The sequence below is a fragment of the Thamnophis sirtalis genome, unplaced genomic scaffold (genome assembly GCF_051295495.1).
Source record: "Thamnophis sirtalis isolate CommonGarterSnake01/CBP01778 unplaced genomic scaffold, rThaSir2_p1.2 scaffold_14, whole genome shotgun sequence".
Lineage (NCBI taxonomy): Eukaryota > Metazoa > Chordata > Lepidosauria > Squamata > Natricidae > Thamnophis > Thamnophis sirtalis.
This window is the reverse complement of record NW_028261394.1, coordinates 49342159-49364168: the sequence shown is the minus strand read 5'-3', so window position 1 is coordinate 49364168 and position 22010 is coordinate 49342159. Positions and strand designations below refer to the sequence as shown.

The following is a 22010-nucleotide window of genomic DNA, read 5'->3' as shown; positions in this document are numbered from 1 at the left end:
ATCATGGGGATTTCGTGAGAGCTCCGAGGTCCTGAACAGCTGCTGAGACGATATTTCTTCTGGCCAGGCTCTCCGCCAGATTTATTTATTTTATTTACCTATTTTATTACCTTTATAAGCCATCCAGCCCCATGACGACTGCGAGAATCATGCCAAATACCAAACTGAAAGTGGGGAAAAACCCCGGTCTGGAGGAACTGCCCCACAGGGCTGGTTCTTCGGCTCTGCTTTCTCCTTAAACACCCCCTGGCTCAGATTCTCTTGCAAGGGCTCCCTCGGTCCAGACTGTTCAGCCGCTGCTTCTGGACTCTTCTTCCGACCCTCCCTATCCAAAGGGGCACTGCTGGTCCAGCCTGAAGCTGCTTCCAGAGCAGAGAAGCTCCTGTGCCCCCAGCTGGCTTCAAATTCCCCGCCTGAATCCCCCCTTTCCTTCCCCACTGACACTCCTGCCAAAATCGGTGGGAAGGGATTGTTGAGGCGCTCCAGCCCTTGTCAACACTCCTAGTCCTGGAAGACCCCAAGGACATCGAGGCAAGGGGGGGGGGACACTCTCCAGGGAAGGCAGCAGCAGCAAAAGGCAAGCCGCTCAGGGGCGTTGGAGGAAACAGCTCAGCCCAAGAGACGGAGGGAGGGGGGGGGGCTCCTCTCCCAGGACCAGCCACCTGCCTTGTAGCAACCTGGATTACGTTCAGGTGCTCCAACGTCCCCTTTGGTAGGGATGATTAGCGGCCTCTCTCCTACGGGGCTGCTTGCCTCTTTCCCAAAAGGCCCTGTTGGCAGCTAGCCAATCTCCTATTCAAAAGCCGGAGGTGAGCCAGGCAGGGAGTGGAGGACGGCCACAAGTTTGGATAAACACGACTGAAAATCTCGACTGCCCACAAATTGACGGAACAGGGGCAGGTGGCGGAAGAGAGGGGCCGGCCGAGGGGAGGGGGCTGCCAACAGGCCCTGGGAAGGGAGCCTCTTCCCCAGACTAAGAGCCACGCTGGCTGCTCAACCGGTGCGATGCGGACAACGCGCACAAGAGGCCTGCTGGGTCCATGAGCTTCAGAACAAGCAGCTCTCGATGGGGAGGGTCCCCCGTCTGTTTTGGGAGCAGAATGCGGATCCTTTCACTGAGGGGGCACAAGTGACCCAACTAATGAATCTGGCAGATCTCGGGAGATTGGCGCAATCTTTATTCTGCGGCCTAAACCAGCTGAAGCCCCAGCAATGCCATCGCCAGAGCAGCTCAGGCCCTGGACCTCATGAGGACCCAGGCCAAGGAAGGGCCGCCCGAGAGGAAGGATCAGAGCTCTGCCCCCGAAGCAGAGGGACGAGGGCAGAGGAAGGGGGGGCCCTCGGGCACTTCCCAGGGAGCGCGGGGTCACGTCCAGCCGTTCAAAGCTGCCATGAAGGCAGGCAAGGACAAGGGGGCAAGGAAGCCAGAAGGGCCCTTCCCCCACCGCTCCCAACAGCCTCCCTGTCAATAGGCTTCGGGTGGATCCCTGGGCTTAGAGGGATCCCCCCTGTCGATCACCACTGCTTAAAATCTAACAGGGCAAATCTCAAGCACCAGGTTGATCTCCAGCCCTCCAGCTCCACCAGGCCAAGAACTGTTTCAGCAGCTGCACCTGAGCAACCTCCGCTGGGTGGGAAACGGTCCGTTGTGTTGGATTTGGATTTTGGAAATAATTTTATAGATGTCTCCTCTTCATTCAACATTAGGATGATTCACGGAGAAGTTACATCATTCACACTTTGTGTCTGTACTTTTATTCTGCCTTGTTAGTGTGGAATAACAAAACTAATGGACAAAAGGCCCCAAGGCCACAGCAAGGCAAACTGGCCCAGCTCCCTCGGGAAAGGAGTCCAGAGTCCAGCCAGAAGGCCCCCCCTGGAAAGGCCTCCCCCCCCCACACTTTTTCTGCCAGGGAGAATGATGCTACAAGCAAAGGGCTGGGGGAGGGGGGGGCGCAGGGGGCTCCTGACACTGGAGCTTTCTGGAGCATTGCCAGCCACTGTAGGCGGGAGGGACGCGTTGTGTTTCCTGGCGGGCTTCATCTGCGTGGTGCCCGGAAGTTAGGGAGCATCAGGAAGAAAGGAGAATGCCAGGGGGTGGCCTGGCGCTCTCTCTCTCTCTCTCACCCGGCCAGCCATTGGAGGGATTCTCTCCCTCCAAGAGGAGAGAACCTGATTACATCCAGGTAGCTGCACTGTAAACTGATTAGGCAAGTGCCAGGCGAAGGACTCCGTTTAGGAGAGGCCAAGGAGAGCGGAGGGAGGGCTGGGGGTGGGGCCAATGAACCCACAGGTCCCCCACCAGGCCAGTCTGCTGCTACACACACCACAGGCAGGCAGCACCCAGCAGTCCGTCCCCCCCACATAAACCAAAGGGGGAGCTGCATCCAGAGCCACCTCCTTGCTCTCGCCAAGATGCAGAAATGAACCAGCAGGTGAAACCTCTGGGGAGAGAAAAGAGGCTGCTGGGAACCCTCCCTCTAGCCCACAGGATGCCAACATCCTCCCCACAGATCAGAGGTGCCCACTGTGGCTTCTGGGGCCGGGGGGGGGGGGGCTAAGATCCAGGGGCAGAGCCTCCGGAGGGGAAGGGAGGAGGGCAGCAGGCAGGGCTGGGAAGCAGGAGCGCAGCCGGCCAAAGCCCAGAAGGCGACGTGTCTGGGGAGCAAAGCTGCCGCTTAGATTTATCGCAGGTGGTGCCCGATTGTTCATACTAAAGCCATTACGGGGTGATTAGAGGGAAAGGTGAAGCTCGCAGTCCAGGGAAAATCGATAGAAACGTCTGGAGCAATTCTGCCACCCCACTGGAAGGACTCTGTGCTGGGGGGGGTGTGGAGGAGTGGGGAGAGGGAGCTGCAGCCAGGCAGACCCAGCGGAGGGGGGGCGGAAGGTGGCCCTGCGATGGCCCTCATCGGCCTTGGGGGCAACAAGGGCCTCAGCAGGCAGGGGCGAGGAGTGGCGCCTGCTGGCCTGGAGCCCCCCCCCCCCCCCCGAGCCCCTGCCCTCCCACGCCCCCCCCCCGGCCGCCTCACCTTGTACAGCTTCAGGCTGGCCTCGTGCCTGTAATTGCCAGTGTGAAGGCGCAGCTTCTCCAGGCTGTTGGTGTAATAGTCACAGGCGTTGCACTTCAAGTGCAGCGGGTTCCCCATCACCATGCACTTGAGGCGCCACTCGTTGGCCTTCCCACCCTCCCGGATGTGCGCCACCAGCTGGTACTTCTGCAGGTGCTTCTCGGTCTTGCAGTGCAGCTGGAAGTTGGCCTTGAGCTGCGTGCTGTAATGGCACAGCCGGCACTGGTAGGCCTCCCCCACGGCCCCCTTCCACTCCTCCTCAGGCAGGGCCCGCTCCGCGTTCAGGTGCAGTCCCAGGAGGTCCAAGGCGTCAGTGGTGAACTTGTTGCACATGGCACACTGGAACAGCTTCCGTGAAGGGTCGCTGCTCTGGTCAAAGGTCTCCCCCAGGTTCACGAGCTCCTCGGGCAGCAGCTGCCCTCCCCCGAGCGGCGGCTCCAGAGGGATCTCTCCCCCCACTGTGCAGAGAGAGAAGAAGGGCAGTCAGAGAGGTTTCCCTGGCCAACTGCCCACCTCCAGGGGACCCCGGGCTCTCGGCCCAGCTGGAGCGTGCCTGGCTAGTCCCCCACGTGGCTCTCCCACCACAATGTAACCCACGAGCACACTGGCGCACGCCTGCCCCACAGGCCTAAAGGGGGCTGAGGGGTGGGCTGGTTGCCTCCCGTTGGCATTCCACCCTGCGGGGCTATTCGGCATCTCCTCCTCTGGCCGGGGCCCACAAAACCCTGCCACATACGACGGGACGCCTGCTGTGCTGTTCTGTGTGATCACGCTAACATCCCCACATCTCTCCACGTCCAACTAATAGCATTGGTTTACTAGATAGTTTGTGTTTTGGTTTTTATTCTATTCCCACCTAACAAAGATCACACGATGAAGCTCTTTGCCATTTTCTTCCTCAGACATTCCTTGCTTTTTGCACAGAGGCACCTGTCCTCTTGATACGGCATACATTAGAACCGCAATTCCCCAATTGTGGGGAACAACAGCTCTGTCCACTGGTCAGAACCAACTGAGTGCTGGATCCAGTTCTAAGCACCAGCAGAGAAATTCAAACCATTTCAAGAAGGGCAACGAGGACCCTGAGGAGGAATTTCTAGAGCAAGAAGTGAGGAACTGGGTCTGCTCGGCCGCAGGAGAAAGTGGCGCAGTGGACATCGCAGCCTTTGCCAAACCCTCACGAGACCCACCAGCTCCCTCCGCCCAAGGGAGGAGGAGGAGGAGGAGGAGGAGGAGGAGGAGGAGGAGGAGGAGGAGGAGGAGTCGGCTTAAGTCACGGGGAGACAAGCTGCAGCTGCTGAACACGAGGTGGAAAACTTTGGCCAGGAGCCGTTTGAGGGCGGGGCGTATCCCCAGGGAAAGGGGTCCGGAGCACCTGGGCTGCTGCTGCTGCTGCTGCTACGGAGGCTTTAACCCTGAAAGCCCCTTTCCCCTATCCTGCAGTCGGGCCAAGGCGATGTGAGAGCCTGGGGCACCCCGGACCGTCCCACACCCCCAGCCAGCCTGTCCCCCAGAGAGGAGGAGGGGGAGAGCAAGTGGGGAGGGTCTCCCAGCGGCCTGAGCAGCTTCATCTTCGCAGCCCAGAGTTCAGGAGGGGCCATCTGTGGTGCCACCCAATTTGCATAGGGAAATGAGAGCTCTGGGTCCTTCAGGGGACGCTTGGCCTCTTCTGCAGCAGCCGAGTCTCTTCATCTAAAAGCTTCCACAAGCGTCCTTGCCACACGCACAGGGACAACGGGGCCCTTTTTCCTAGCCATGGAATGGAAGGACTCGGACAAGGCAACTCTTTCACTCGAGTCCACCGCAAGCCCTTGAAGCAGCTGCACCTCCAGTTGGGTCTCCAGCCTTCCCAGGACCAGGCCTCCCTCGTAATTACAACGTTCAGGTGCAGGCTTTGCCCAGGTGTCCCTGCTAAGGAACCGGCCCTGGGAGGCTCCCACCCTCTGAACCTTCTGAGCTCCCTCCCCACTTGCCCCCCCTCTCCGACTCTGGAGGGCCCACCAGCCAAGCAAGGCTCCCTCCGTCCCGGCTCGGCTGGCCAAGGCCGGGACCCGGGGGGGGGGTGCTGAGCAATAGGAAAGGAAGGCAGGTGAAGGTGGCAATTAGGAGAAGACCCCCAGCCCTCTCCTCAGGGCCTCCAGTGGCACAAACCTTAGAAGGGTCGTGTCCCTTTGGCTTACGGCAAGAGACTGCACGCAGAGGAAGCCCTCTCTCTCCTTCTCCCCTGGCCCCAGCAGCCTCCAAGCGCCACCCAAGACTGGAGGGGAACGAAGGCGCAGAGGGGTCTTGTCACCACCCCGTGCCCACATGGGCCACTTCCTACTGAGGAGGGCAGGTGCCGCTAGGAGGGCTGGGCGAAAGGTAGTCCCTTCCTCTCCCATTACACCGAGAAACACCTGGACGTCTCACCTAGGGATGGGGCCACAGAGGCCAAGGTGTGGCTGGGCTCCACCTGGAAATGGCTGCCGGTCAGGAACTGCGCCTCGGAGGCCGGGCTGTGGTCCATATTCAGGTTCTGGCCCAGGTAGTAATTGTAGAGCTCAGCTTCGGCGGAGAGGCCGTCCAGGCCGAGGGGCACCTGGCTGCTCTTCTGCTGGAACAGCACCATGTTGTGCATGTGCTTCTCGCTGGTCATGTGGATGCGGAGGTTCCTGGCGACGTTGGTCTCGTAGTCACACACCTCGCATCGCCAGGAAGGCTTACTCTTGGGCTTGGTGGGGGAGGGGGCCCCACAGCCGCCCCCAACACTGGTGGCGGCTGCCGTGGCCACGGCCCCGGCCCCCGCAGCGTGGCTGAAGCCTTGCTCCCCGCTGCCGTTCTGCAGGGTCTGCATGTTGTTGAGATGCTTGTCCGACTGCATGTGGATGCTGAGGTTGCCTTTGGTGGTGGTGGAGTAGTTGCAGACCTCGCAGCGGAAGGGCTTGTAGCCGCAGGTGTAGCTCTCGCCCCGGGCGAGCCGAGGGTGCAGCTGCCCCGACTGGCAGAAGGCGCAGGTCCCTCCCGGCTCCGGGTGCTTCTCCTTCATGTGGGCCTCCAGGGTCTGCTGGTACTTGTAGTGCCAGTTGCATTTGGGGCACTTGAGGGTCTTGCAGGAGTTGCGCGAGTGCATCATGGTCATGTGGCCCCCCAGGGAGCGCGAGGACCCCAGCACGGTGTCACACTTGGGGCACTCCACCCCTCCCCCCGGGGGGCACCCCTCCCCCCCCAGATCACAGAGGGGCCCTCCGTGCTGGTGGTGGGGGAGGCAGAGCCCATCCTCCCCCTCCGGGCCCTCGCTGAGTTCAGGGGCATCGTCTCTGTTGGCACTTTCCTCCCCCGTATCATCGGCTGCCCTCTGGCTGCCCTCCCGGTTAAAGCTCAAGCAGCTCCTCCTGTTTGCACCATCAAAGACGAAGGGAGGAGCGGGAGGAGGAGCCGCGGGAGGAGCCAGGCCCCTCGACACCCCCTGAAGCACGTGAGGCATTAAGGGGGTTATGCTTTGGTTTGAGAGAGCAAGATCCTTCAGGCGGCTGCCACTGTGGGCCACCAACCCCCCGGGCTCAGCGGTGGCAGGAAGCTTCTCCTCCGGATCCTGCTCCAGCCTGTGTGGAAACAGCCCTTGGCCACCCCCGCCAGCGCCTTCCTCCTCCTCCTCCTCCTGATCCTCCTGATCCTCCCCGGGCAGTTCCGCCTTCGCCAAGGAGCTGCCCTGCGCATCACTGCCGGGGCCCCCGGGGCCCTTCCCTTCGGAGGAGGCGGCGGAAGGGCTGGAGGAGGGGGCATCCAGGGGAACTGAGGTAATTGGGGTCTTCAGAGCTGAGCTTGTCAGCCCCCCCAGGTTTAAGAGGCCCCCTGGGGCTAAGAGGTCTGCTGCCTGGGGCTGGTCGCTTGTGCTGGCAGCCCCAGTCTGGGCGCCCCCCTCCCCTTCCATATGAATCCCACTGAATTTGCCGTAGAAACTGTGGCCGGGGCTTATGAGGTCGGTTGCGGAAACTAAAGGGTGTGAAAAGTTTTTGTTTTTTGGTTCCAGGAAGCTCACGAGGGGCTCCTTGTCTTTGCCGATCCCTTGGATGATGGCGGAGATGTTCTTGTTGCTAAGAATCCTCCGCTCCTCCTCGCTCAGAGTCATCCGGTGATCGTGCACTGCGTGGCTCACAAGGGAGCGGACAAAGCCGAAGGAGAGCTTGCACAAGAAGCACATCAGGATGGGCTTCCTCTTCCCGTAGAGGACAAAGCTATCAAATTTGGACATGTCCACATTGTTGGGAACATCTTTGGATACGCAGGAACTTTTGGCAGAACCGTCGCTGTTCAGGTAATCCCTGTTGCTTCTGTGGCGCACGTCAAAGACGCGGAAGCTGTGCAGGACGGGGCTGACCCCCACCAGGGCGGAGGTGCTGGGAAAGGCCTCGTCTGGGCCTTCAAACCACTTCCCAAAGGAGGAGGCAATGTGGAAAGTGTTGATGATCTGCGGGTAGACTTGGGGCCCGGCCGCAGCAGAGTCCCCCGACTTGGCTCCTGGGATGGCGAGAGCAGAGTTCGCCAGCAGGGGCGGGAGCCCCCCACCGCCTTGGCTCAGCTGACTGAGGCTTTCTACAATATATGCTGAGCCGTCCGGTTGGTAGACGATCTCTCCGGCCAGATTCTCGATATCGCTCTCCTCCTCCTCCTCCTCCTCCTCTTCCTCGCCAGTGTCGCTCCCGCAGTCCTCTTGCGAGGGGAGCAGAGGATGGGCACTGGCACAGGGGGGCTCCATGTAGGCCTGTAAACTGGCAAACGAGGCCGCAAAGTCGTTACAGCTGATCTCCTTGCTGCTGGGCTCGGGGCTGCACGCGGCAGCGGCGGCTGCACTTCCCGGCAAGCGTTCGCAGAAGGAAGCCCGCTCATTGCCTAGCTGGGCTGCTGCGGTGGACTCTGTGTCATCGGGTGCGGTGGGGAGGTGGTGAGCGCTGCCAAACTCAGGCCACTGCTGGTGCTGAGGCCCAGCGCCCCCGAGGTCCTTGCCTAGGATGACCGGCAAATCACAGCCTTCCATCGTCAGCCCTGCAGCCAGCGTTCATCGCACCTGGCACGGCCGGGACCTAAAAGTGGGCAGGGGGGGGGAGACAAAGAAAGAAGCACGTCACTCCATGCTCCTGGCCACGCCATGCCCCCAGCCCATCTCGCCCCCCCCCCAAAGCCACTCACAGACAGTCTGTGTTTCCTGCAAGAAGCCCCCCACCCTCCCTCAGAGCCCCTCAAGGGCCGACTCAAGAAGGATGATGGGTGGACCTCCATCCAGTCATTCTCCCACCCAGCAACAGCTTCCTCCTTCCCACACCAAGGGTGGGTGGGTGTCTAAATGCTTGGTCTGAAACCCACGCCCTGGCCCTGACCCACGATGCCTCTTGCGCCCATTCTCAGGCACCTTCGGCCATGCAGAGATCCAAGGAGGAGCAGATGGGAGCTCTGCAGGAGGACAGGGGAGGCCTCCCGGGACCAGTCCTGCCCCTGGTCCTAAGCGCCTCCCTTAGCTCCAGCGGGAGGGCTGAGGCGGCCAGGGACAGCTCTCAGCTCAACAGCCAGGAGCCTGCAAGAAGCAGCGGAGGCAGGGGTGAAATCCAGCAGGTTCTAGCGGAAATTGGGAGTAGTCTGGAGAACCGGGGAAGGCCGCCTCCGGCTGGCCCCCGAGTGGGGAGGGAGTGGAGATTCCGCAGTATCCTTCCCCTGCCACGCGCACAGAACCGGCAGTAGAAAGGTTGGAAGGCCACCCACGACCCCATCTTGCCTTACATTTCCCACTAGGGCCAAGGGGGCAGGGAAGCTGTCCCAGAGGGTGGAGGCCCTGTGGGAAGCAAAGACGGAGGGGGGGGGGTGGCGGCAACAATGAACCCTCCCACTTTGAGAGCTACTGAATGGGTTTGAGGGTTCTTTCCTTCCATGGCCTTTAACTTACATTTCGGCTACTTCTTTACAGAGCTTCTGTGTGTGTATCACTTTTCATCTAGGTGCGACTGACCAATTTGGGATGTGCAGCCGAGGAGCCAAGGCTGCTTCCTGGCACAGCCGAGGCCACGGAGGCCTGACTGACAGGCTGGACCAGGGGGCTGGCAGGGTGGAGGGGGGGAAGGGGAGGGGGTTAACCGCCTGATTGCAAAATCAATGTCATAAATGCTTGGTAAGTTACAGGAACAAGCGGGAAGGGGAGGCCACAATTGATAAAGGGCTGCGGCTTTGATGCTGCACTGGGGACGTGTTTATCGACAGGAAGGCCGATCTCCCCTGCAGGCCAGGCCAGCCGGCAAAGGCTTCCCAATTAATTGGGGCTCTCTGGCCACCCCCCCTTCTCCGCCAGGGCCAGGCAAAGCCCTTCGGTCACCGGCAGGAGCCACGCTCTGCCAGCATGCGAGCACACACACACACACACACACACACACAGCCTGCACCCAGGATTATGCCAAGGGGATCCAGCCTCTGGGAAAAAAGCCCCGGCACTGGACTCTAGATCCCTTGCGTTGTTCCGGGCATCCCACACTCCCCCCCCCCCCCCCCGGCAGTCGTTAAGGAAAGGTAGCTCTTACTCAAGGAGGCAGGTCGATCGGCTCACTGTCTGTAAACATGTTTCCCGTAAAATCAATGATGCTCAGTTAGAGAGCACCGAGACTGGGAACCCCCCAGCCTTCTGCCCAGCCCCTGCTTGGCAGCACCCCCACCCCCACTGCCCTGGTGCTCCTGCAACCAGGCCCTTCTGCTCGGGGTGCCCCAGTTCTCTGGGAGGCTTCTGGGTGAGAGCTGAAGGGCCGCTTCCAGCCATCAGCAGAGCAGGAGCCAAGAGAGAATCGAGGGCAGCGCCCGGGCTGAGCGGATTCACTCTTTTAATGTTGAATTTATACCCTGACTTTCTGTTTATTCCAAAAGTCAAGGCAGATTGCAAAAAAAGAAATGCAAAGTACAAAACTAAAGAAAATATAAATATGATTAATAAATACATACATACATTTTCAAAATCAATTTGGTCCAAACCAGTGTGTGTGTGTGTGTGTGTGTGTGTGTGTGTGTGTGTGTGTGTGTGTGTGGATTTTCACAGGTGTAGGTATGCTGGTCTTGTTGTATTCGGGTCTTTTCTCATGTAAGATTGAGATTTTCTTGGCAACGTTTCGGCCAGGTCTCACTCGCCATTTTCAGGCTGGGGTTTTCAGCTTAAAGCGTGGTTGGGGCTGCCGTCTTTCTATAAATCTTGGCGGGTGTGTGTGGAGTGCTAGCGTTGTTTCAGTAAGTGGATTGATTGGCTGTGTGGCTGTATCATGATTGGCAGATTGATGCTGATTGGTGCTGGCTGTGGGTCCGTTGTTGTTTTGTGTTGTAACGGCCTGGGTGGTGGGTGGGGCTCGTTTGTTTACCAGGGCTGGTTTCCAGATGTCTGGCAGGTGGGAGGCATCGTCATGTTTATTCATGTTGTGGGGGTGTTTCTCTATTTCGATAGCTTCCATAATTATTCTCTTGTTGAAGTGTTCAGTTTTGGAGATTAATTTGGTTCCTTCAAAATTAATTTCATGTCCTGTAGCTTTAAGGTGCTGGAAAAGGGAGGAAGTTTTATCTTTTTTTCTTACTGTGTTCTTGTGTTCTTGTGTTCTGCCATGCGTGCATTTATTCTCCTGTTCGTTTGTCCTATGTATGTTGCAGGGCAGATTTTGCATGGTATTTCGTAGTCTACTTGGTTTTCTAGCTGGATCTTGTCTTTGGGGTTTCTTAAGATGTTGGCTATTTCTTGATCAGTGTTGAAGGCTGTCTTGATATTGTGTTTGTGGAGAATTTTGCTGCTTTTATCTGTGGTGCCTTTGATGTAAGGGAGGAGGGCGACGCCATTGTCCTGTTCTGTGTCTCGGGTTTTTTTTGGGGGGGTGGGGGGAGTCTCCATTTGGATTAGGTTGGTAATTGCTTTTCTTTGGAAGCCATTGGAGATTAATATGTTTGTGAGAGTGTGTAATTCAGTTTCCAGGTGGTCTTTGTCGGCTAGGCGTTTGGTTCTGGAGATGAGGGTCTTGGCTACAGAGTTCATCTGTGCAGGGTGGGGATGGGATTGTGCGTTTAAGTAGCGGTTGGTGTGTGTGTTTTTTTCCGGTAGATGGTGTGTCCTAGGGAGCCGTTGGGCTTTCTGTAGATTAGGATGTCCAGAAAGGGAAGTTGGTTTTTTGCTCCTATTTCCATATAACGTTCACTGAAACATTGCCAAGACAATCTCAACCTTACACGGGAAAAGACCTGAATTTCCACAAGGCCAGCATACCTACACCCGTGAAAATCTACGAGAATATTGTTTTGTATATATGATTGATCGTACAGATTATTAGACTAGACTTGGCATTTTTCTCTGCCTATCAAATCCTTCCCAAGGACCTGGGACAGGCAGGGTTAATAGCGTTAAAGGCATCCTTGGGGCAGGATGGAAGTTGTTCTAAGTGAAGCTCCCTTTTGCAATTGACGGCCAATTATCTCTTCTTCGCGAAGGGTGACCACCTTTCTTTCCACTAGATCTCCCATTGCTGGTCCTGGTTGCTCAGCCAAACCTTCCTTTAGCCAAGAACACCTCACAACTCAACATTGTCAAAAGGGATCCTGCTGCTGCACCAACCTCCCCCTTTAAAAGGAAGCCAATAACGCTGGGAGGCTCTGCAATCCAGACTAGCTGAATGGTCAAAGGAAGGAAATCAGCCCAAGTGAAGCTGATCAGCCTGAACCAGCACAAAGCCCACCTCCGGCAGGTAGGGAAAAGATTAGCTGCCATCATGCCAGCCACAGCCAAGGCTCAGCCACAGGGGTCCCTGTGGGCCACCACCTGATCCTGGCGTCCGAAGAAAAGGAACAAAGAGAACACGCAGCTCCATCCTTCCCTGCCCCAGGATTCCCAGAGTTGCCAAACCAACATGCTTCTCTCTTTGGTCAAGGAGATCGACGGATCCTCAAAGTCAGCACTAAAGAAATTCCTTGTGTTCCAGAAGACGGAACGAGCAAGCTCCTTAGGAAGCCGTACGAATGGAGCTCCCTCTACTCACACATGAAGTCATCCATAAATGGGATACCTGCCATATACGGAACTGATAAAAATGCAAACAGGCCAAGAGATCTTCCAGAGAAATGTAAATGCCTCGTTCACTTGCGGCTACCACCGGCCTAGATAAATATCCAATAAGATATTCGTGTGTCCAGAGAAAGTGGGGAGCCTCAGACGACCGGGGTCCCTGGGCTCTTAATGCATTTGTGTCTCCCCTCCCCCAATCCAATAAACAGAACAGGCCCACTCTCAGTTTGTCACCACCTGGAACCGTCTGCCAGGTAGCAGCTATTCTCCCTGGTTCCCAGCACCGTTTAGAAAGGAACCAGGAGGATCCATGCTGCTTGGAGAATGAAAGAAACCAGAATTGCATCACTTGGAAAGCTGGAGAGTCCAGAAAAGATGCAAGTGGTGGCAAATTCCCGTGATCAGGGACACCAATCAAGAACCCAAGGTGGCCCGTTTTCCATCGCCAGGAATTTGGGATAATTAGCAAAAATACATGAGATCAATTCAATAGGCTCACATCTGAGGTAAATATGATCTAGTGGGAGATACAATTTTAGGCTGTGCCATGAATAAAACGTGAAATCACAGGAAGTCATCGTTCCATTCGATTCGGATTTCTTCAGACTCAGCTTCTCCTTCTGGTTCCACTTCTGAACGTGCTTGTCTCCGGGACGGCCATGTGGGACAACTCTGGGCTTATCACGGGCCGGATTAAGCCCATGGGCCGGGTGTTTCACATGTCCGTTCTAAGACTAAGTGGCTCATTCAAATTCTAGGATTCTAATCATGATTACTGTATTTTTCGGAGTATAAGATGCACCTTTTTCCCTCAAAAAAGAGGCTGAAAATCTGGGTGCGTCATACACTGAATACACTATTCTTTTGCCTGCCTCACAAAACCCCATCCCGTTCAACAAAATGACCATGCATAGCCTTTAGGTGGTTTGCAGAGAGCTCCTGGGGGCTGAGGAGGGCACAAATGAGTGAAAAACGGACCTTTTTTGCTCAATTTTGCGCCCCCAGCAGCACTCTGCATGTCTCTTAAAAGGCTACGCATGCCCTTTTTTTGACAATTTTTTTTTGCTCATTTTTGGGGAGCCCCATCCCCCAGACAGGAGCATTCTACAAGCCTCCTAAAGGCTATTCATGCCCTTTGTGGGGGGGAAAACCGGGCCTGTTTTTGCGGAAACCGGGCCGTTTTTGGGAGAGTGCAAAAACTTTTTTTTAATTGCCTCTTCAAAATCTTGGTGCGTCTTATACTCCAAAACTATGGTAGGCTGCATATATCATTTTCTTCAATAAGAAGCAACCATTTCAGTCAACCGGAAGTGGGAAGCAAAGGGAAGGAAGATTCAACTTGCCTCCAGACGTTGTGAATGCTCCAACACTGGAAGTTTTCAAGAAGACGTTGGACATCCATTTGTCTGAAATGGTGTAGGGTTTCCTGATTAGGCAGGGGGCTGGACTAGAAGACCTCCAAGGTCCCTCCCAACTGTTAGTCTGTTATTCTAAGGGAAGCGAATAAAAGGAATCCCTCCTTTGTGCCCTTTGAATTTGTTTGCTTGCAGGTGTTTCATTACCCAACTAGGCACCATCACTCGTGGTGGTGCTCTGTGCAGGGTTCTGATGATGAACCCTCCACAGAAGAACCAGCTCCAGCCAGGCCCAGCAGATGTGAGCTGCACAAAAGGTTCCCCAGCGGCAATCAAGCTAGGACGGAGCAAGGATGCCTCAAGAACCGGGTCAAAGCAGGAGAAGAAATCTGCCCCTCTGGGCAAGAGCAAATATCCAGTTGAACGACACTTGGCCCAGGTGGAAAACCACCCCTCCCCTTCTCATAAAGCCTGGACAAAGCGAAGCCCTTTTACCAGAAAAAGGCAAGGCGGCAAAGAAAGATCAATGAATGTCTGGCAAGGGTTTCTGGCGGAATCAACCCAGCCGGGGAATCCAAGGCCTCCGAGCCGTGGGAGCCCCGTCAGAAAGTCCGGTGGGCAGACGGCGGGAGCAGGAGGCAGGCAGAGCAGAGAAGTCCCAGGGAGTCCCAAAGCAGGCAGGGAGCAGGCCTCCTCCTGCTTCTCTCCCATCCAAGACCGGCACACGGGACGTGAGCCCCCCCCTGCCCCCCCCATGTAATTAACAGGCAGATTTCACAACTGGGAGACAAAGACTCCATGGGCTGAATGGGCTCTTCTTCATTTTATACATCTCTTTCATCTGTAATTGTTTAAACAATCTGATTTATTCACTTTATTCAATTTGTGCACTGCCCAACTGCCAACGATTCTGTGCAGTTCACAAGGTAAAAATGATAAAAGTATAACAATGTTAAAACGGTCCGGCTCTGCAGAACCATCCACAGATGAAACACCTCAACCACAAGACTATGAAGCCGGCTCAAAAGCCCATCAATCCATCAATCCATCAAAAAGTCTCTTCCATAAGATGCCCGCTTGCCTTCTATGAAACAGATGCCCTTTTGGAGCTGAAAACTTTTGAAAAATGACCAGCAATTTCAGCACCTTCCAGAACAACGTAAGTATTTCTTAATGTTCATCCTACTAGCACTGCAATAGTGGTCATGATAATGACGATAATAAAGATAATGATAATAATAATGTATATCTTGGGGGTGATATCTGTAACATTCACATCTGCCCATCCTAGGATTCGACAGGCAGACAAAAAAGCCAGATCCAGTCTGAATATCATCATCATCACCATCATCATTATTAATACTGTATTATAATTAATAATACATCAAGAAATTGCAGCTTCCTGCAATAACACCAGCAGAACTGCAAAAGATTGCGCTACTCGGAACATTGTAGATTTTAAGAAGGTCCTTGGTTGATCCCTAGGATGCTGGCAGCAACCCGTATCAACCATTAACACCAGTCAATGGTATTTGTGGCACATTTTTGAATGTTCCGTTGACTGAGTTTCATATTAAATGAATGATGATAATAATAACAATAAAAATTAATATTATTTAATTAATTACTATTTATTAATTTATCAAGTGCTGAGATTATTAATATTATTATTAATAAAGGCAACAACAATAAAAACAGTAATAATAATCAGCAATAATTTCTCAGCACTTGAGAAACGTTGAAGGAAAATGTGATGGCAGCCTGGCACGGGGAGGGCTTCAGAGAGGAGCCCTCAAGAAAGGAACGGAAGCTTTAATCCCGGCTGCTCAAGAACCAGCACTGCAGGCCAAGGCCATGAAAGCAAAGATACAAAAATCCACTGACAATCCAAACTGCCGACTTTGCAACGACAAAGTTGAAACTGTTTCACACTTAAGATGTGAGTGCAGCAAAATCACACAAACTGATTACAAAGCTAGACACAATCGAGTGGCTAAATTAGTCCACTGGTCATTATGTAAAAAATAAAACATTCTTGTATCTGAAAAGTCATGGGAGCACAAAGTGGAAGAAGTCACCGAAAATGGGACGGTGAAGATCTTGTGAGATTTTCGAATACAGACGGATCGTCATTTGGAACACAATATGCCAGATATCCCGGTTGTCGAGGGCCAAAGCGTAGAGTTTATTGATATCGCTGTACCAGGAGACGCCAGAGTTGAAGAAACAGGAAAAAATCACAAATATTGCGACCTGGCCATCGAAACTATCCGGCTATGGGTGAAACATGCAACAGTGATGCCCATTGTCATTGGGGCACTTGGTACCATGTCCAAGAATTTTAAATCATCAAGAAATTGCAGCTTCCTGCAATAACACCAGCAGAACTGCCAGAAACTGGGCTCCTGGGAACATCATATATTTTAAAAGGGTGCTTGGTTGATACCTAGGACGCTGGCAGCAACCCATATCAACCATTAATACCAGTAAATGGTATTTGCGATGCATTTTTAAATATTCAGTTGACCGAGTTTCATGTTTAATGAATAAAAGAGACAATGATGGCTGCCTAAGTACATGGAAATTTTGAACTTTTTAAACCTGAATATATCCTGACTTTGAAAAAGAAAAAGAAAAAGAAAACCCACCCCAATCAGAACTGCCTCTATACTCAGATGCTACCTTAATAACGCTTCGGTCCTTGGCTTGGACTTGAATGGTTACCAGTCCCAGACCGTGAATTGAAGATTGAAATAATTAATAAATAATAACCACAAACACAACAAACAATAATTCTTCACTATAACTACTACGATTTGTCATTGCCCTTTTTCCTCTCTCAAAGATGCTGAATGATGCTGGAGGCTCAGTCTCCAACCTTCCCCCGCTGTGGTTGCTGTCGGGAATCCCCAAGCGCCGCTTTCAGGCCCCGTTTGGCTCCCCTCGGGCTCCCCTGGTCTTCCTGTGGCCCTCTGGCCCCAGCTGTGCACACGCACTCACTCAGCCCTTCTTCCGGCTGCCAGCGAAGGAAGCTCAGGGTTAACAGAAGCTGACCACAGTGGCATGGCTGTTAAGGCAATCAATAGGACCAAGATATTAAAGCAGCATAAGCTGCATTATTGATTGCCAAGCAGATGATAAAACTGTTTATACGGATAATTGCAAATCTCCTGAAAGAGCACCCCTTGCAAGGAGGCAATCTGGCCTGAGAGCAGAGGTGGCCAGGAGCCCTCCTCCCACCATGGCTCCAGAGCGCCAGGCTCTAGATAGGCAACTTTGCCCAGCCTTTCTCCACTGGGCCCCAAGGCCTCCGCTCTGAGGGAGGGGCTGGGAACAGGCGTTGGCAGGGGCTGGCAGAAGGGTAATTAGAAGGATACATAAAGCTCCAGGCAGAGATCGCTAGGGACTGGCACCAGATTACCATGGCTGGTGGGACAGCCTGTTCTGCCCCCGTCTCCCAGCCCCTTTGGCTGCTCCCCTGGCACCAGCCTCCAGCTCTTTAGCTGAAGCCCGAAAGAAGGCCAACGCACCCGACTGCTATGGGGGATCGGAGGGCTCGGCCAGCACGAAGAGGGGGCCGGAGGAAGCCAAAGTCTCCCCGGGTGGCAAGGGACACTGCGCCACTTGTCGGACGCCCATCTGCTGGCTGTGGTTAAGGATCCTGCCTGCAGCCCGGGTTACGTCCCAAGGGGTCCATGGGGGAGAAGAGCCATCAAAGCAGCCTCTTCATCTCAGTCCTGCAGCGGCTTTTTCCCCCCCGCCCCAGAAACCTCATTCCGTGGCTGGAGGGCCCTCTGGGCAGCCCCTGGGCTGGCTCTTCCCTTCCTGACTGGGACCCGCCAGATCCAGCCCTGGTGAGGCCTCTGGGAAGCCGCCACCACCACCGCCATCCCCGCTTTAGTCCAAGCATTCATTCCAGTTCAGATGCTGCGGCTGCCTTGCCTGCTTCAAAGGTCCTCCAAGCAGCCCCCAAGGGTTCCCTGCCAAGGGCTGCCCTGGTTTCCTGTTTGAGAGAGGGATCTCTCGTGGCTTAAACCGTCTCCTTGATCTCAGCAACCACATCCTGCTGGGGAAATTACGCATCCAGAAGTAAGACCAGAATCCGACATCGTGATTAGATCTATAAATACATCTGTACCTTGAACAAATGTCACAGAAGCCTCTGCGTGAACACTGATTCCCCCTGGCAGGTTCAAAGAGGCAACGGAAGCCTTGCCTGCGCCTCCCGTCCTCCTGGGACGGCCTCGGAAGGAAGGCTCTGGCGGAGCACCGCCACCTCTCCCTCCGGGTGAACGGGTCAGGTGCACCGCAGGAGTGAAATGGCACTTGGGACACGCTTGCATCCAGTGTCCCTTTCCTCTCCAGCCATGGCTCTAGAAGCTTCCTCCAGGTCAAGAACCCAATTGACGGCCACTAGGAACAAGGACTGGTGCATTGGGCTGGCTTCTTGGCCCCTTGGGAGGCCCGTGACGACAGGGGAGGCGCCTCAGCACAGCAGCCAAAACGTCCCTGAGCACCATCCTCCGAGCAGAGCCCAGGCAGACCAAGAGGTGGTGCAGTGGTTAGGGTGCAGTACTGCAGGCCACTTCAGCTGACTGCTATCTACAGTTCAGCGGTTCAAATCTCACCGGCTCAAGGTTGACTCAACCTTCCATCCTTCCGAGGTGGGTGAAATGAGGACCCAGACTGTGGGGGCGATATGCTGACTCTGTAAACCGCTTAGAGAGGGCTGAAAGCCCTATGAAGCGGTATATAAGTCTGCTATTGCTATTGCTAAGAGTCCCCGCTGGCCAGACCCTCCTTGAGTCCACCACTCTCCGGCTTCTTGAGATAAAGGACAGCTGGTCATCTCCTGTGCCATCTTCTAGCATAGTGTTTCTCCACCTTGGCTCCTTTTAGATATATAGACTTCAACTCCCAGAATTCCTTAAACAGCAAGTCTGGCTGAGGAATTCTGGGTGTTGAAGTCTACACATCTTAAAAGGCCTAAGGCTGAGAAACATTGTTCTAGCATTTCAAACCGGGGGTGGGGCAGTCCAGTCTGGGGGAGGCAACTGGACTGGTACGGCCCATGCTTGTTGAATGGCCACCGAATTCTCACGCAGGGAGCGAAGGAGCCTGGAGCCCCTCCGGCTCGGTTCTCCACCTAGAGACGGGGCAGGGCTTGGGCTCGACGGCTCCCCTTCAACATTGGAGACGATGAACAGCAACAGATCTGGCTCCATAGATGCTTATGGAGTAATCCTTGTTTACTGACCACCACTTGGCTGTTAAGCAAGCAGTGCTTATGGTCTCAGTTCCCCCACTTTACAGACCTGCAAAGGCCGTAAAAGTGAAGATCGTCAGAAAGTTGCAAATAGTCAATGCACAACAAGGCAGCTGCTGAATAGGAACTGCCTGCAGCTGTCCAAACCCACCTGAACAGAAGGGAGACCCAGCTTTCCACCGGGAGAACTCTCCAGGTTCCTGCACACAACTGCACTGCCCCTCTCCTACTCTCTCCTACCTCAGCTCTTGGCCAGGCCCCAAACCTTCTGCCGCCGGCCGATCGGCCCATCCTGGACGCCTGCGACTTGAGAGGAGCAAGAGGAGAGAGAGGCAGCAAAGGGACGGGAGGAAGGGAAAGGAGGTGCCCCACTTCTGGTTCCGACATCGCTCACTGCTGGAGGAGCCCAAAGAGGGGGGGGGTACACCAGGGGCTGCTCAACCCCCTGCGGCTGGGTGCAGCCTCTGTGAGCCCTGCTTGGCTGGCATCCTTTCAGCAGGAGGAGGGCTGGGCAGGGCCCTGGCCTGACCTTTGCTGGCAATCTTCAAACTTTCCGTGTAAAGTGATCTAATGCTGGGCAGAGCAATTAGCACCGCAGCAGTAATTGCGGCTTCTAACAGAGCCAGGCCAAGAGAGCAAACGTTCTCCGCTCGGGTCTGCCGGGGACCCTGCGCACACACCGAGGCATCTACTGGCATTCAAAAGGACAGACTCAGCAACATTTCTGCAAGGCGCTAGCACTTTCTAATCGCTTAATTAAAGGAAGTTGACAAAACGGAAACTCTGGAGGCATTCAGAGCCACCCCCTCCTTCATAGCGCCGCCAGAGCAGCCAGTGGCAGCCCGAAGACAAGAGAACCACCCCCAAAAATGAAAGCTAACCGTGCCCACTTGCACCACAAGGGCGCCGGCCAGGGCAGAACAATGGGGCTGCTGAAGATACTTTGTGGCCCGATACAGCGGCAGCTGACCACACAAGCGCTCCATCTCGGCCACGAGGGCTTAATCTCCCACCGAAAGAAACATGGCAGTCAGCCACAGACTGACTCCCTGAGAACTAAACGTGGGAAGCCAAGATTTATTCCTAGAAGGAACTCCCCCCCCCTCCCTCCATAGGTTCCAATTTGATTTTTGGAGCCAGCACCGCCTACAACTTGCGAAAGAAGGAATTATCTGAAGCCTCTCCTTGCCATTCTAAGAAAGAAACCCAGAACAGTGTATTTTTCATGGCCTGGCATCAGGAGGAGACACGGCAAGGAGGAAGCCCATTCCCGGCATGGACTTTATGCTCAAAGCAAGGCCGGTGCCAGTGCCAGGGTGAGCCATGCCTTCTGGAGGCCGAGGCCAGCCCAGGTGCCCTGAGCAGGACGGGGAGAGAAGACGGGGAGAAGTCCCTGCCTCTCGCCCCGGAGGAGCATCAGGAAGAGCTGATCACGCAGCCTCACAGTCCAGCGGGAGGAGCCTGGTTCGTGCAGCCGGCAGCGCTCCAGAGCAGCAGCCCCAACGCAGCTTTCGGCTCTTGCACCGGACTGGGCTGGATGCCCACAAAAAGCCCTCTCACCTACAGCCTTGAAAGGGGCAGCCGTCTCTTTAGCCCTCCGCAGCCGTGCAAGGGCAGCTCCGCCCCCCACCCCTTGGCTTGCAGAGCAAGATGCCCCCCCACCCCCCAGACCTAAGAAGAGCTGGGGTCTTAAATGCAACCCTCCCCCCTTCACGCCTCTCGTGGATTCTCTAGCAGCCCCTCGCCAGGTCTGGCGGGAGAGAAGCGGCAAAGCCTCCGGGGCCCCGTCCTTCCTCCAATGGCCGCCTGGGCCCTCCACTCTGTCCCGCCCGAACTCTTCGGCTTCTCCAGATTTCACGGCGCCAATCCTTAGTGAAGGGGAAAAAGGGCAGCCCTGCCTGCTTGGGTGAGTGGCAGCAATGACAGGTCGCCCCCAAGAGGAGCCACTCCGTGGGGGAAAGACGCTGCCTTGCCAGGACTCCAGCTGCCCGGGGGCTCTCCTCTGCAGAGGACTCCAGCCACCTGCAGCCCTCATCATGGCGGCTGAATGTTCTTCTCAAACTCAAAAGGGAGAACGGCTTCCTAGGAAGAGGAGGGGGCCTTCCCGCTTCCCCCGGCTGCACTGGCTCTCCGGATGCCCCCCTTGGAAACCCTTCCTTTCAGACGGGGATGCCAGCACAGGAAAGAAAACCTTGAAAATACCCTCTTGGGAATTGGAAATTTCCAATTTTCCAAGATCGGTCAATGCCCGTCCTTCTAACACGGAGGGAAACTGCAACAGGTGTAGGGGGGGAGGGGGCTAGTCCACATCCCAGACTGCCCAGAAAAACAGTCCTAGAGATGTGGCAGCCCCTGGGGGAAGACTGCACCCCGCAGCCCAGGAAGGGAAGTCCCAGCTTGCCTCCCGGAGTCCAGGCGCTGGGGCTGGGAGGCAGCACCGCAGCCGCGCAGGGCCTGGCCAGTCGGCGTCAAGTGTCAGTCAGGAAATTGCTATTGGCTTCTCAATAAGCAGGCGGTTCAGCGGAGGTTTCCCCCACACGGGTGAGCCTCGCTCAGACTCAATACAGCTTATCAATACCAGCATCGCCCGTAATCTCGGCCCCTCAGCGCTTCCCCGCGGAAGACAAACTCTACACGATCTCGGCCCCAAACCAGGGAGCTCCCAAGCAAGCAGACCAGGACCCTCGCCCGAGGACCCCTGGACGGAAGCCTTGCTGACCCCCGAGGGACCCCACTGGCCTTTTGTGAGCCTGAAAGGAAGCAGGCGACTCTGGAGGACTCCATGCCTTGGCTGAAACCGGGAGCCCTGGGAGGCCGGCCGGAGGGTGCCGAGGCCCCAGAGGTGGAGGGGATTCTCAGCTGGGGAAAAAGAGTCTCCATCCGCAGGCCCAGCGGGAGACTCTGTTGGCTGCTCTCCTGCACCAGGGGATGCCTTGCTGCCCACTGGGCAAATCTCGGCTCTGAGGGGTCAGGAGGTGCTGCATCGTTCTGCCTCCCCCCCCCCACCAAAAAAACCCTCTGGTCCATTTTGAAAGAAGCAATGCCAATCACGAGCGTTCTGCCCCTCCGCACCGGAAGAGCCAGGGTTGCTGAGTAGAGCAGCCGATCCCGTCCAGATAGCAGGGATGGGAGCTCACCGGGAGGGCTCCGAGGGCAGCTTTTCTCAGGCACCCCAAGGCCGGGCTGGGGTTGCTTCTGTGGGGAAAAGGGAAAGGGCAGCAGGACAAGCAGGTGCCCCAGCTGCTCCCCCATCCAGTGCAGAGACCCCTGCCATGCCCTCT

The 22010-nt window shown here is 55.6% G+C and overlaps 1 protein-coding gene across 1 annotated transcript in view; it reads right to left on the bottom strand.

The window, feature by feature from the left end:
* Positions 1 to 22010, bottom strand: part of ZFHX3 (zinc finger homeobox 3) — a 73373-nt gene that overhangs the window by 36209 nt on the left and 15154 nt on the right. The window contains 2 exon segments of the mRNA XM_087729020.1: positions 3033 to 3529; positions 5481 to 8131. Of these exon segments, the coding sequence (XP_087585146.1) occupies positions 3033 to 3529; positions 5481 to 8085 (3102 nt within the window). The 5' untranslated portion in view covers positions 8086 to 8131.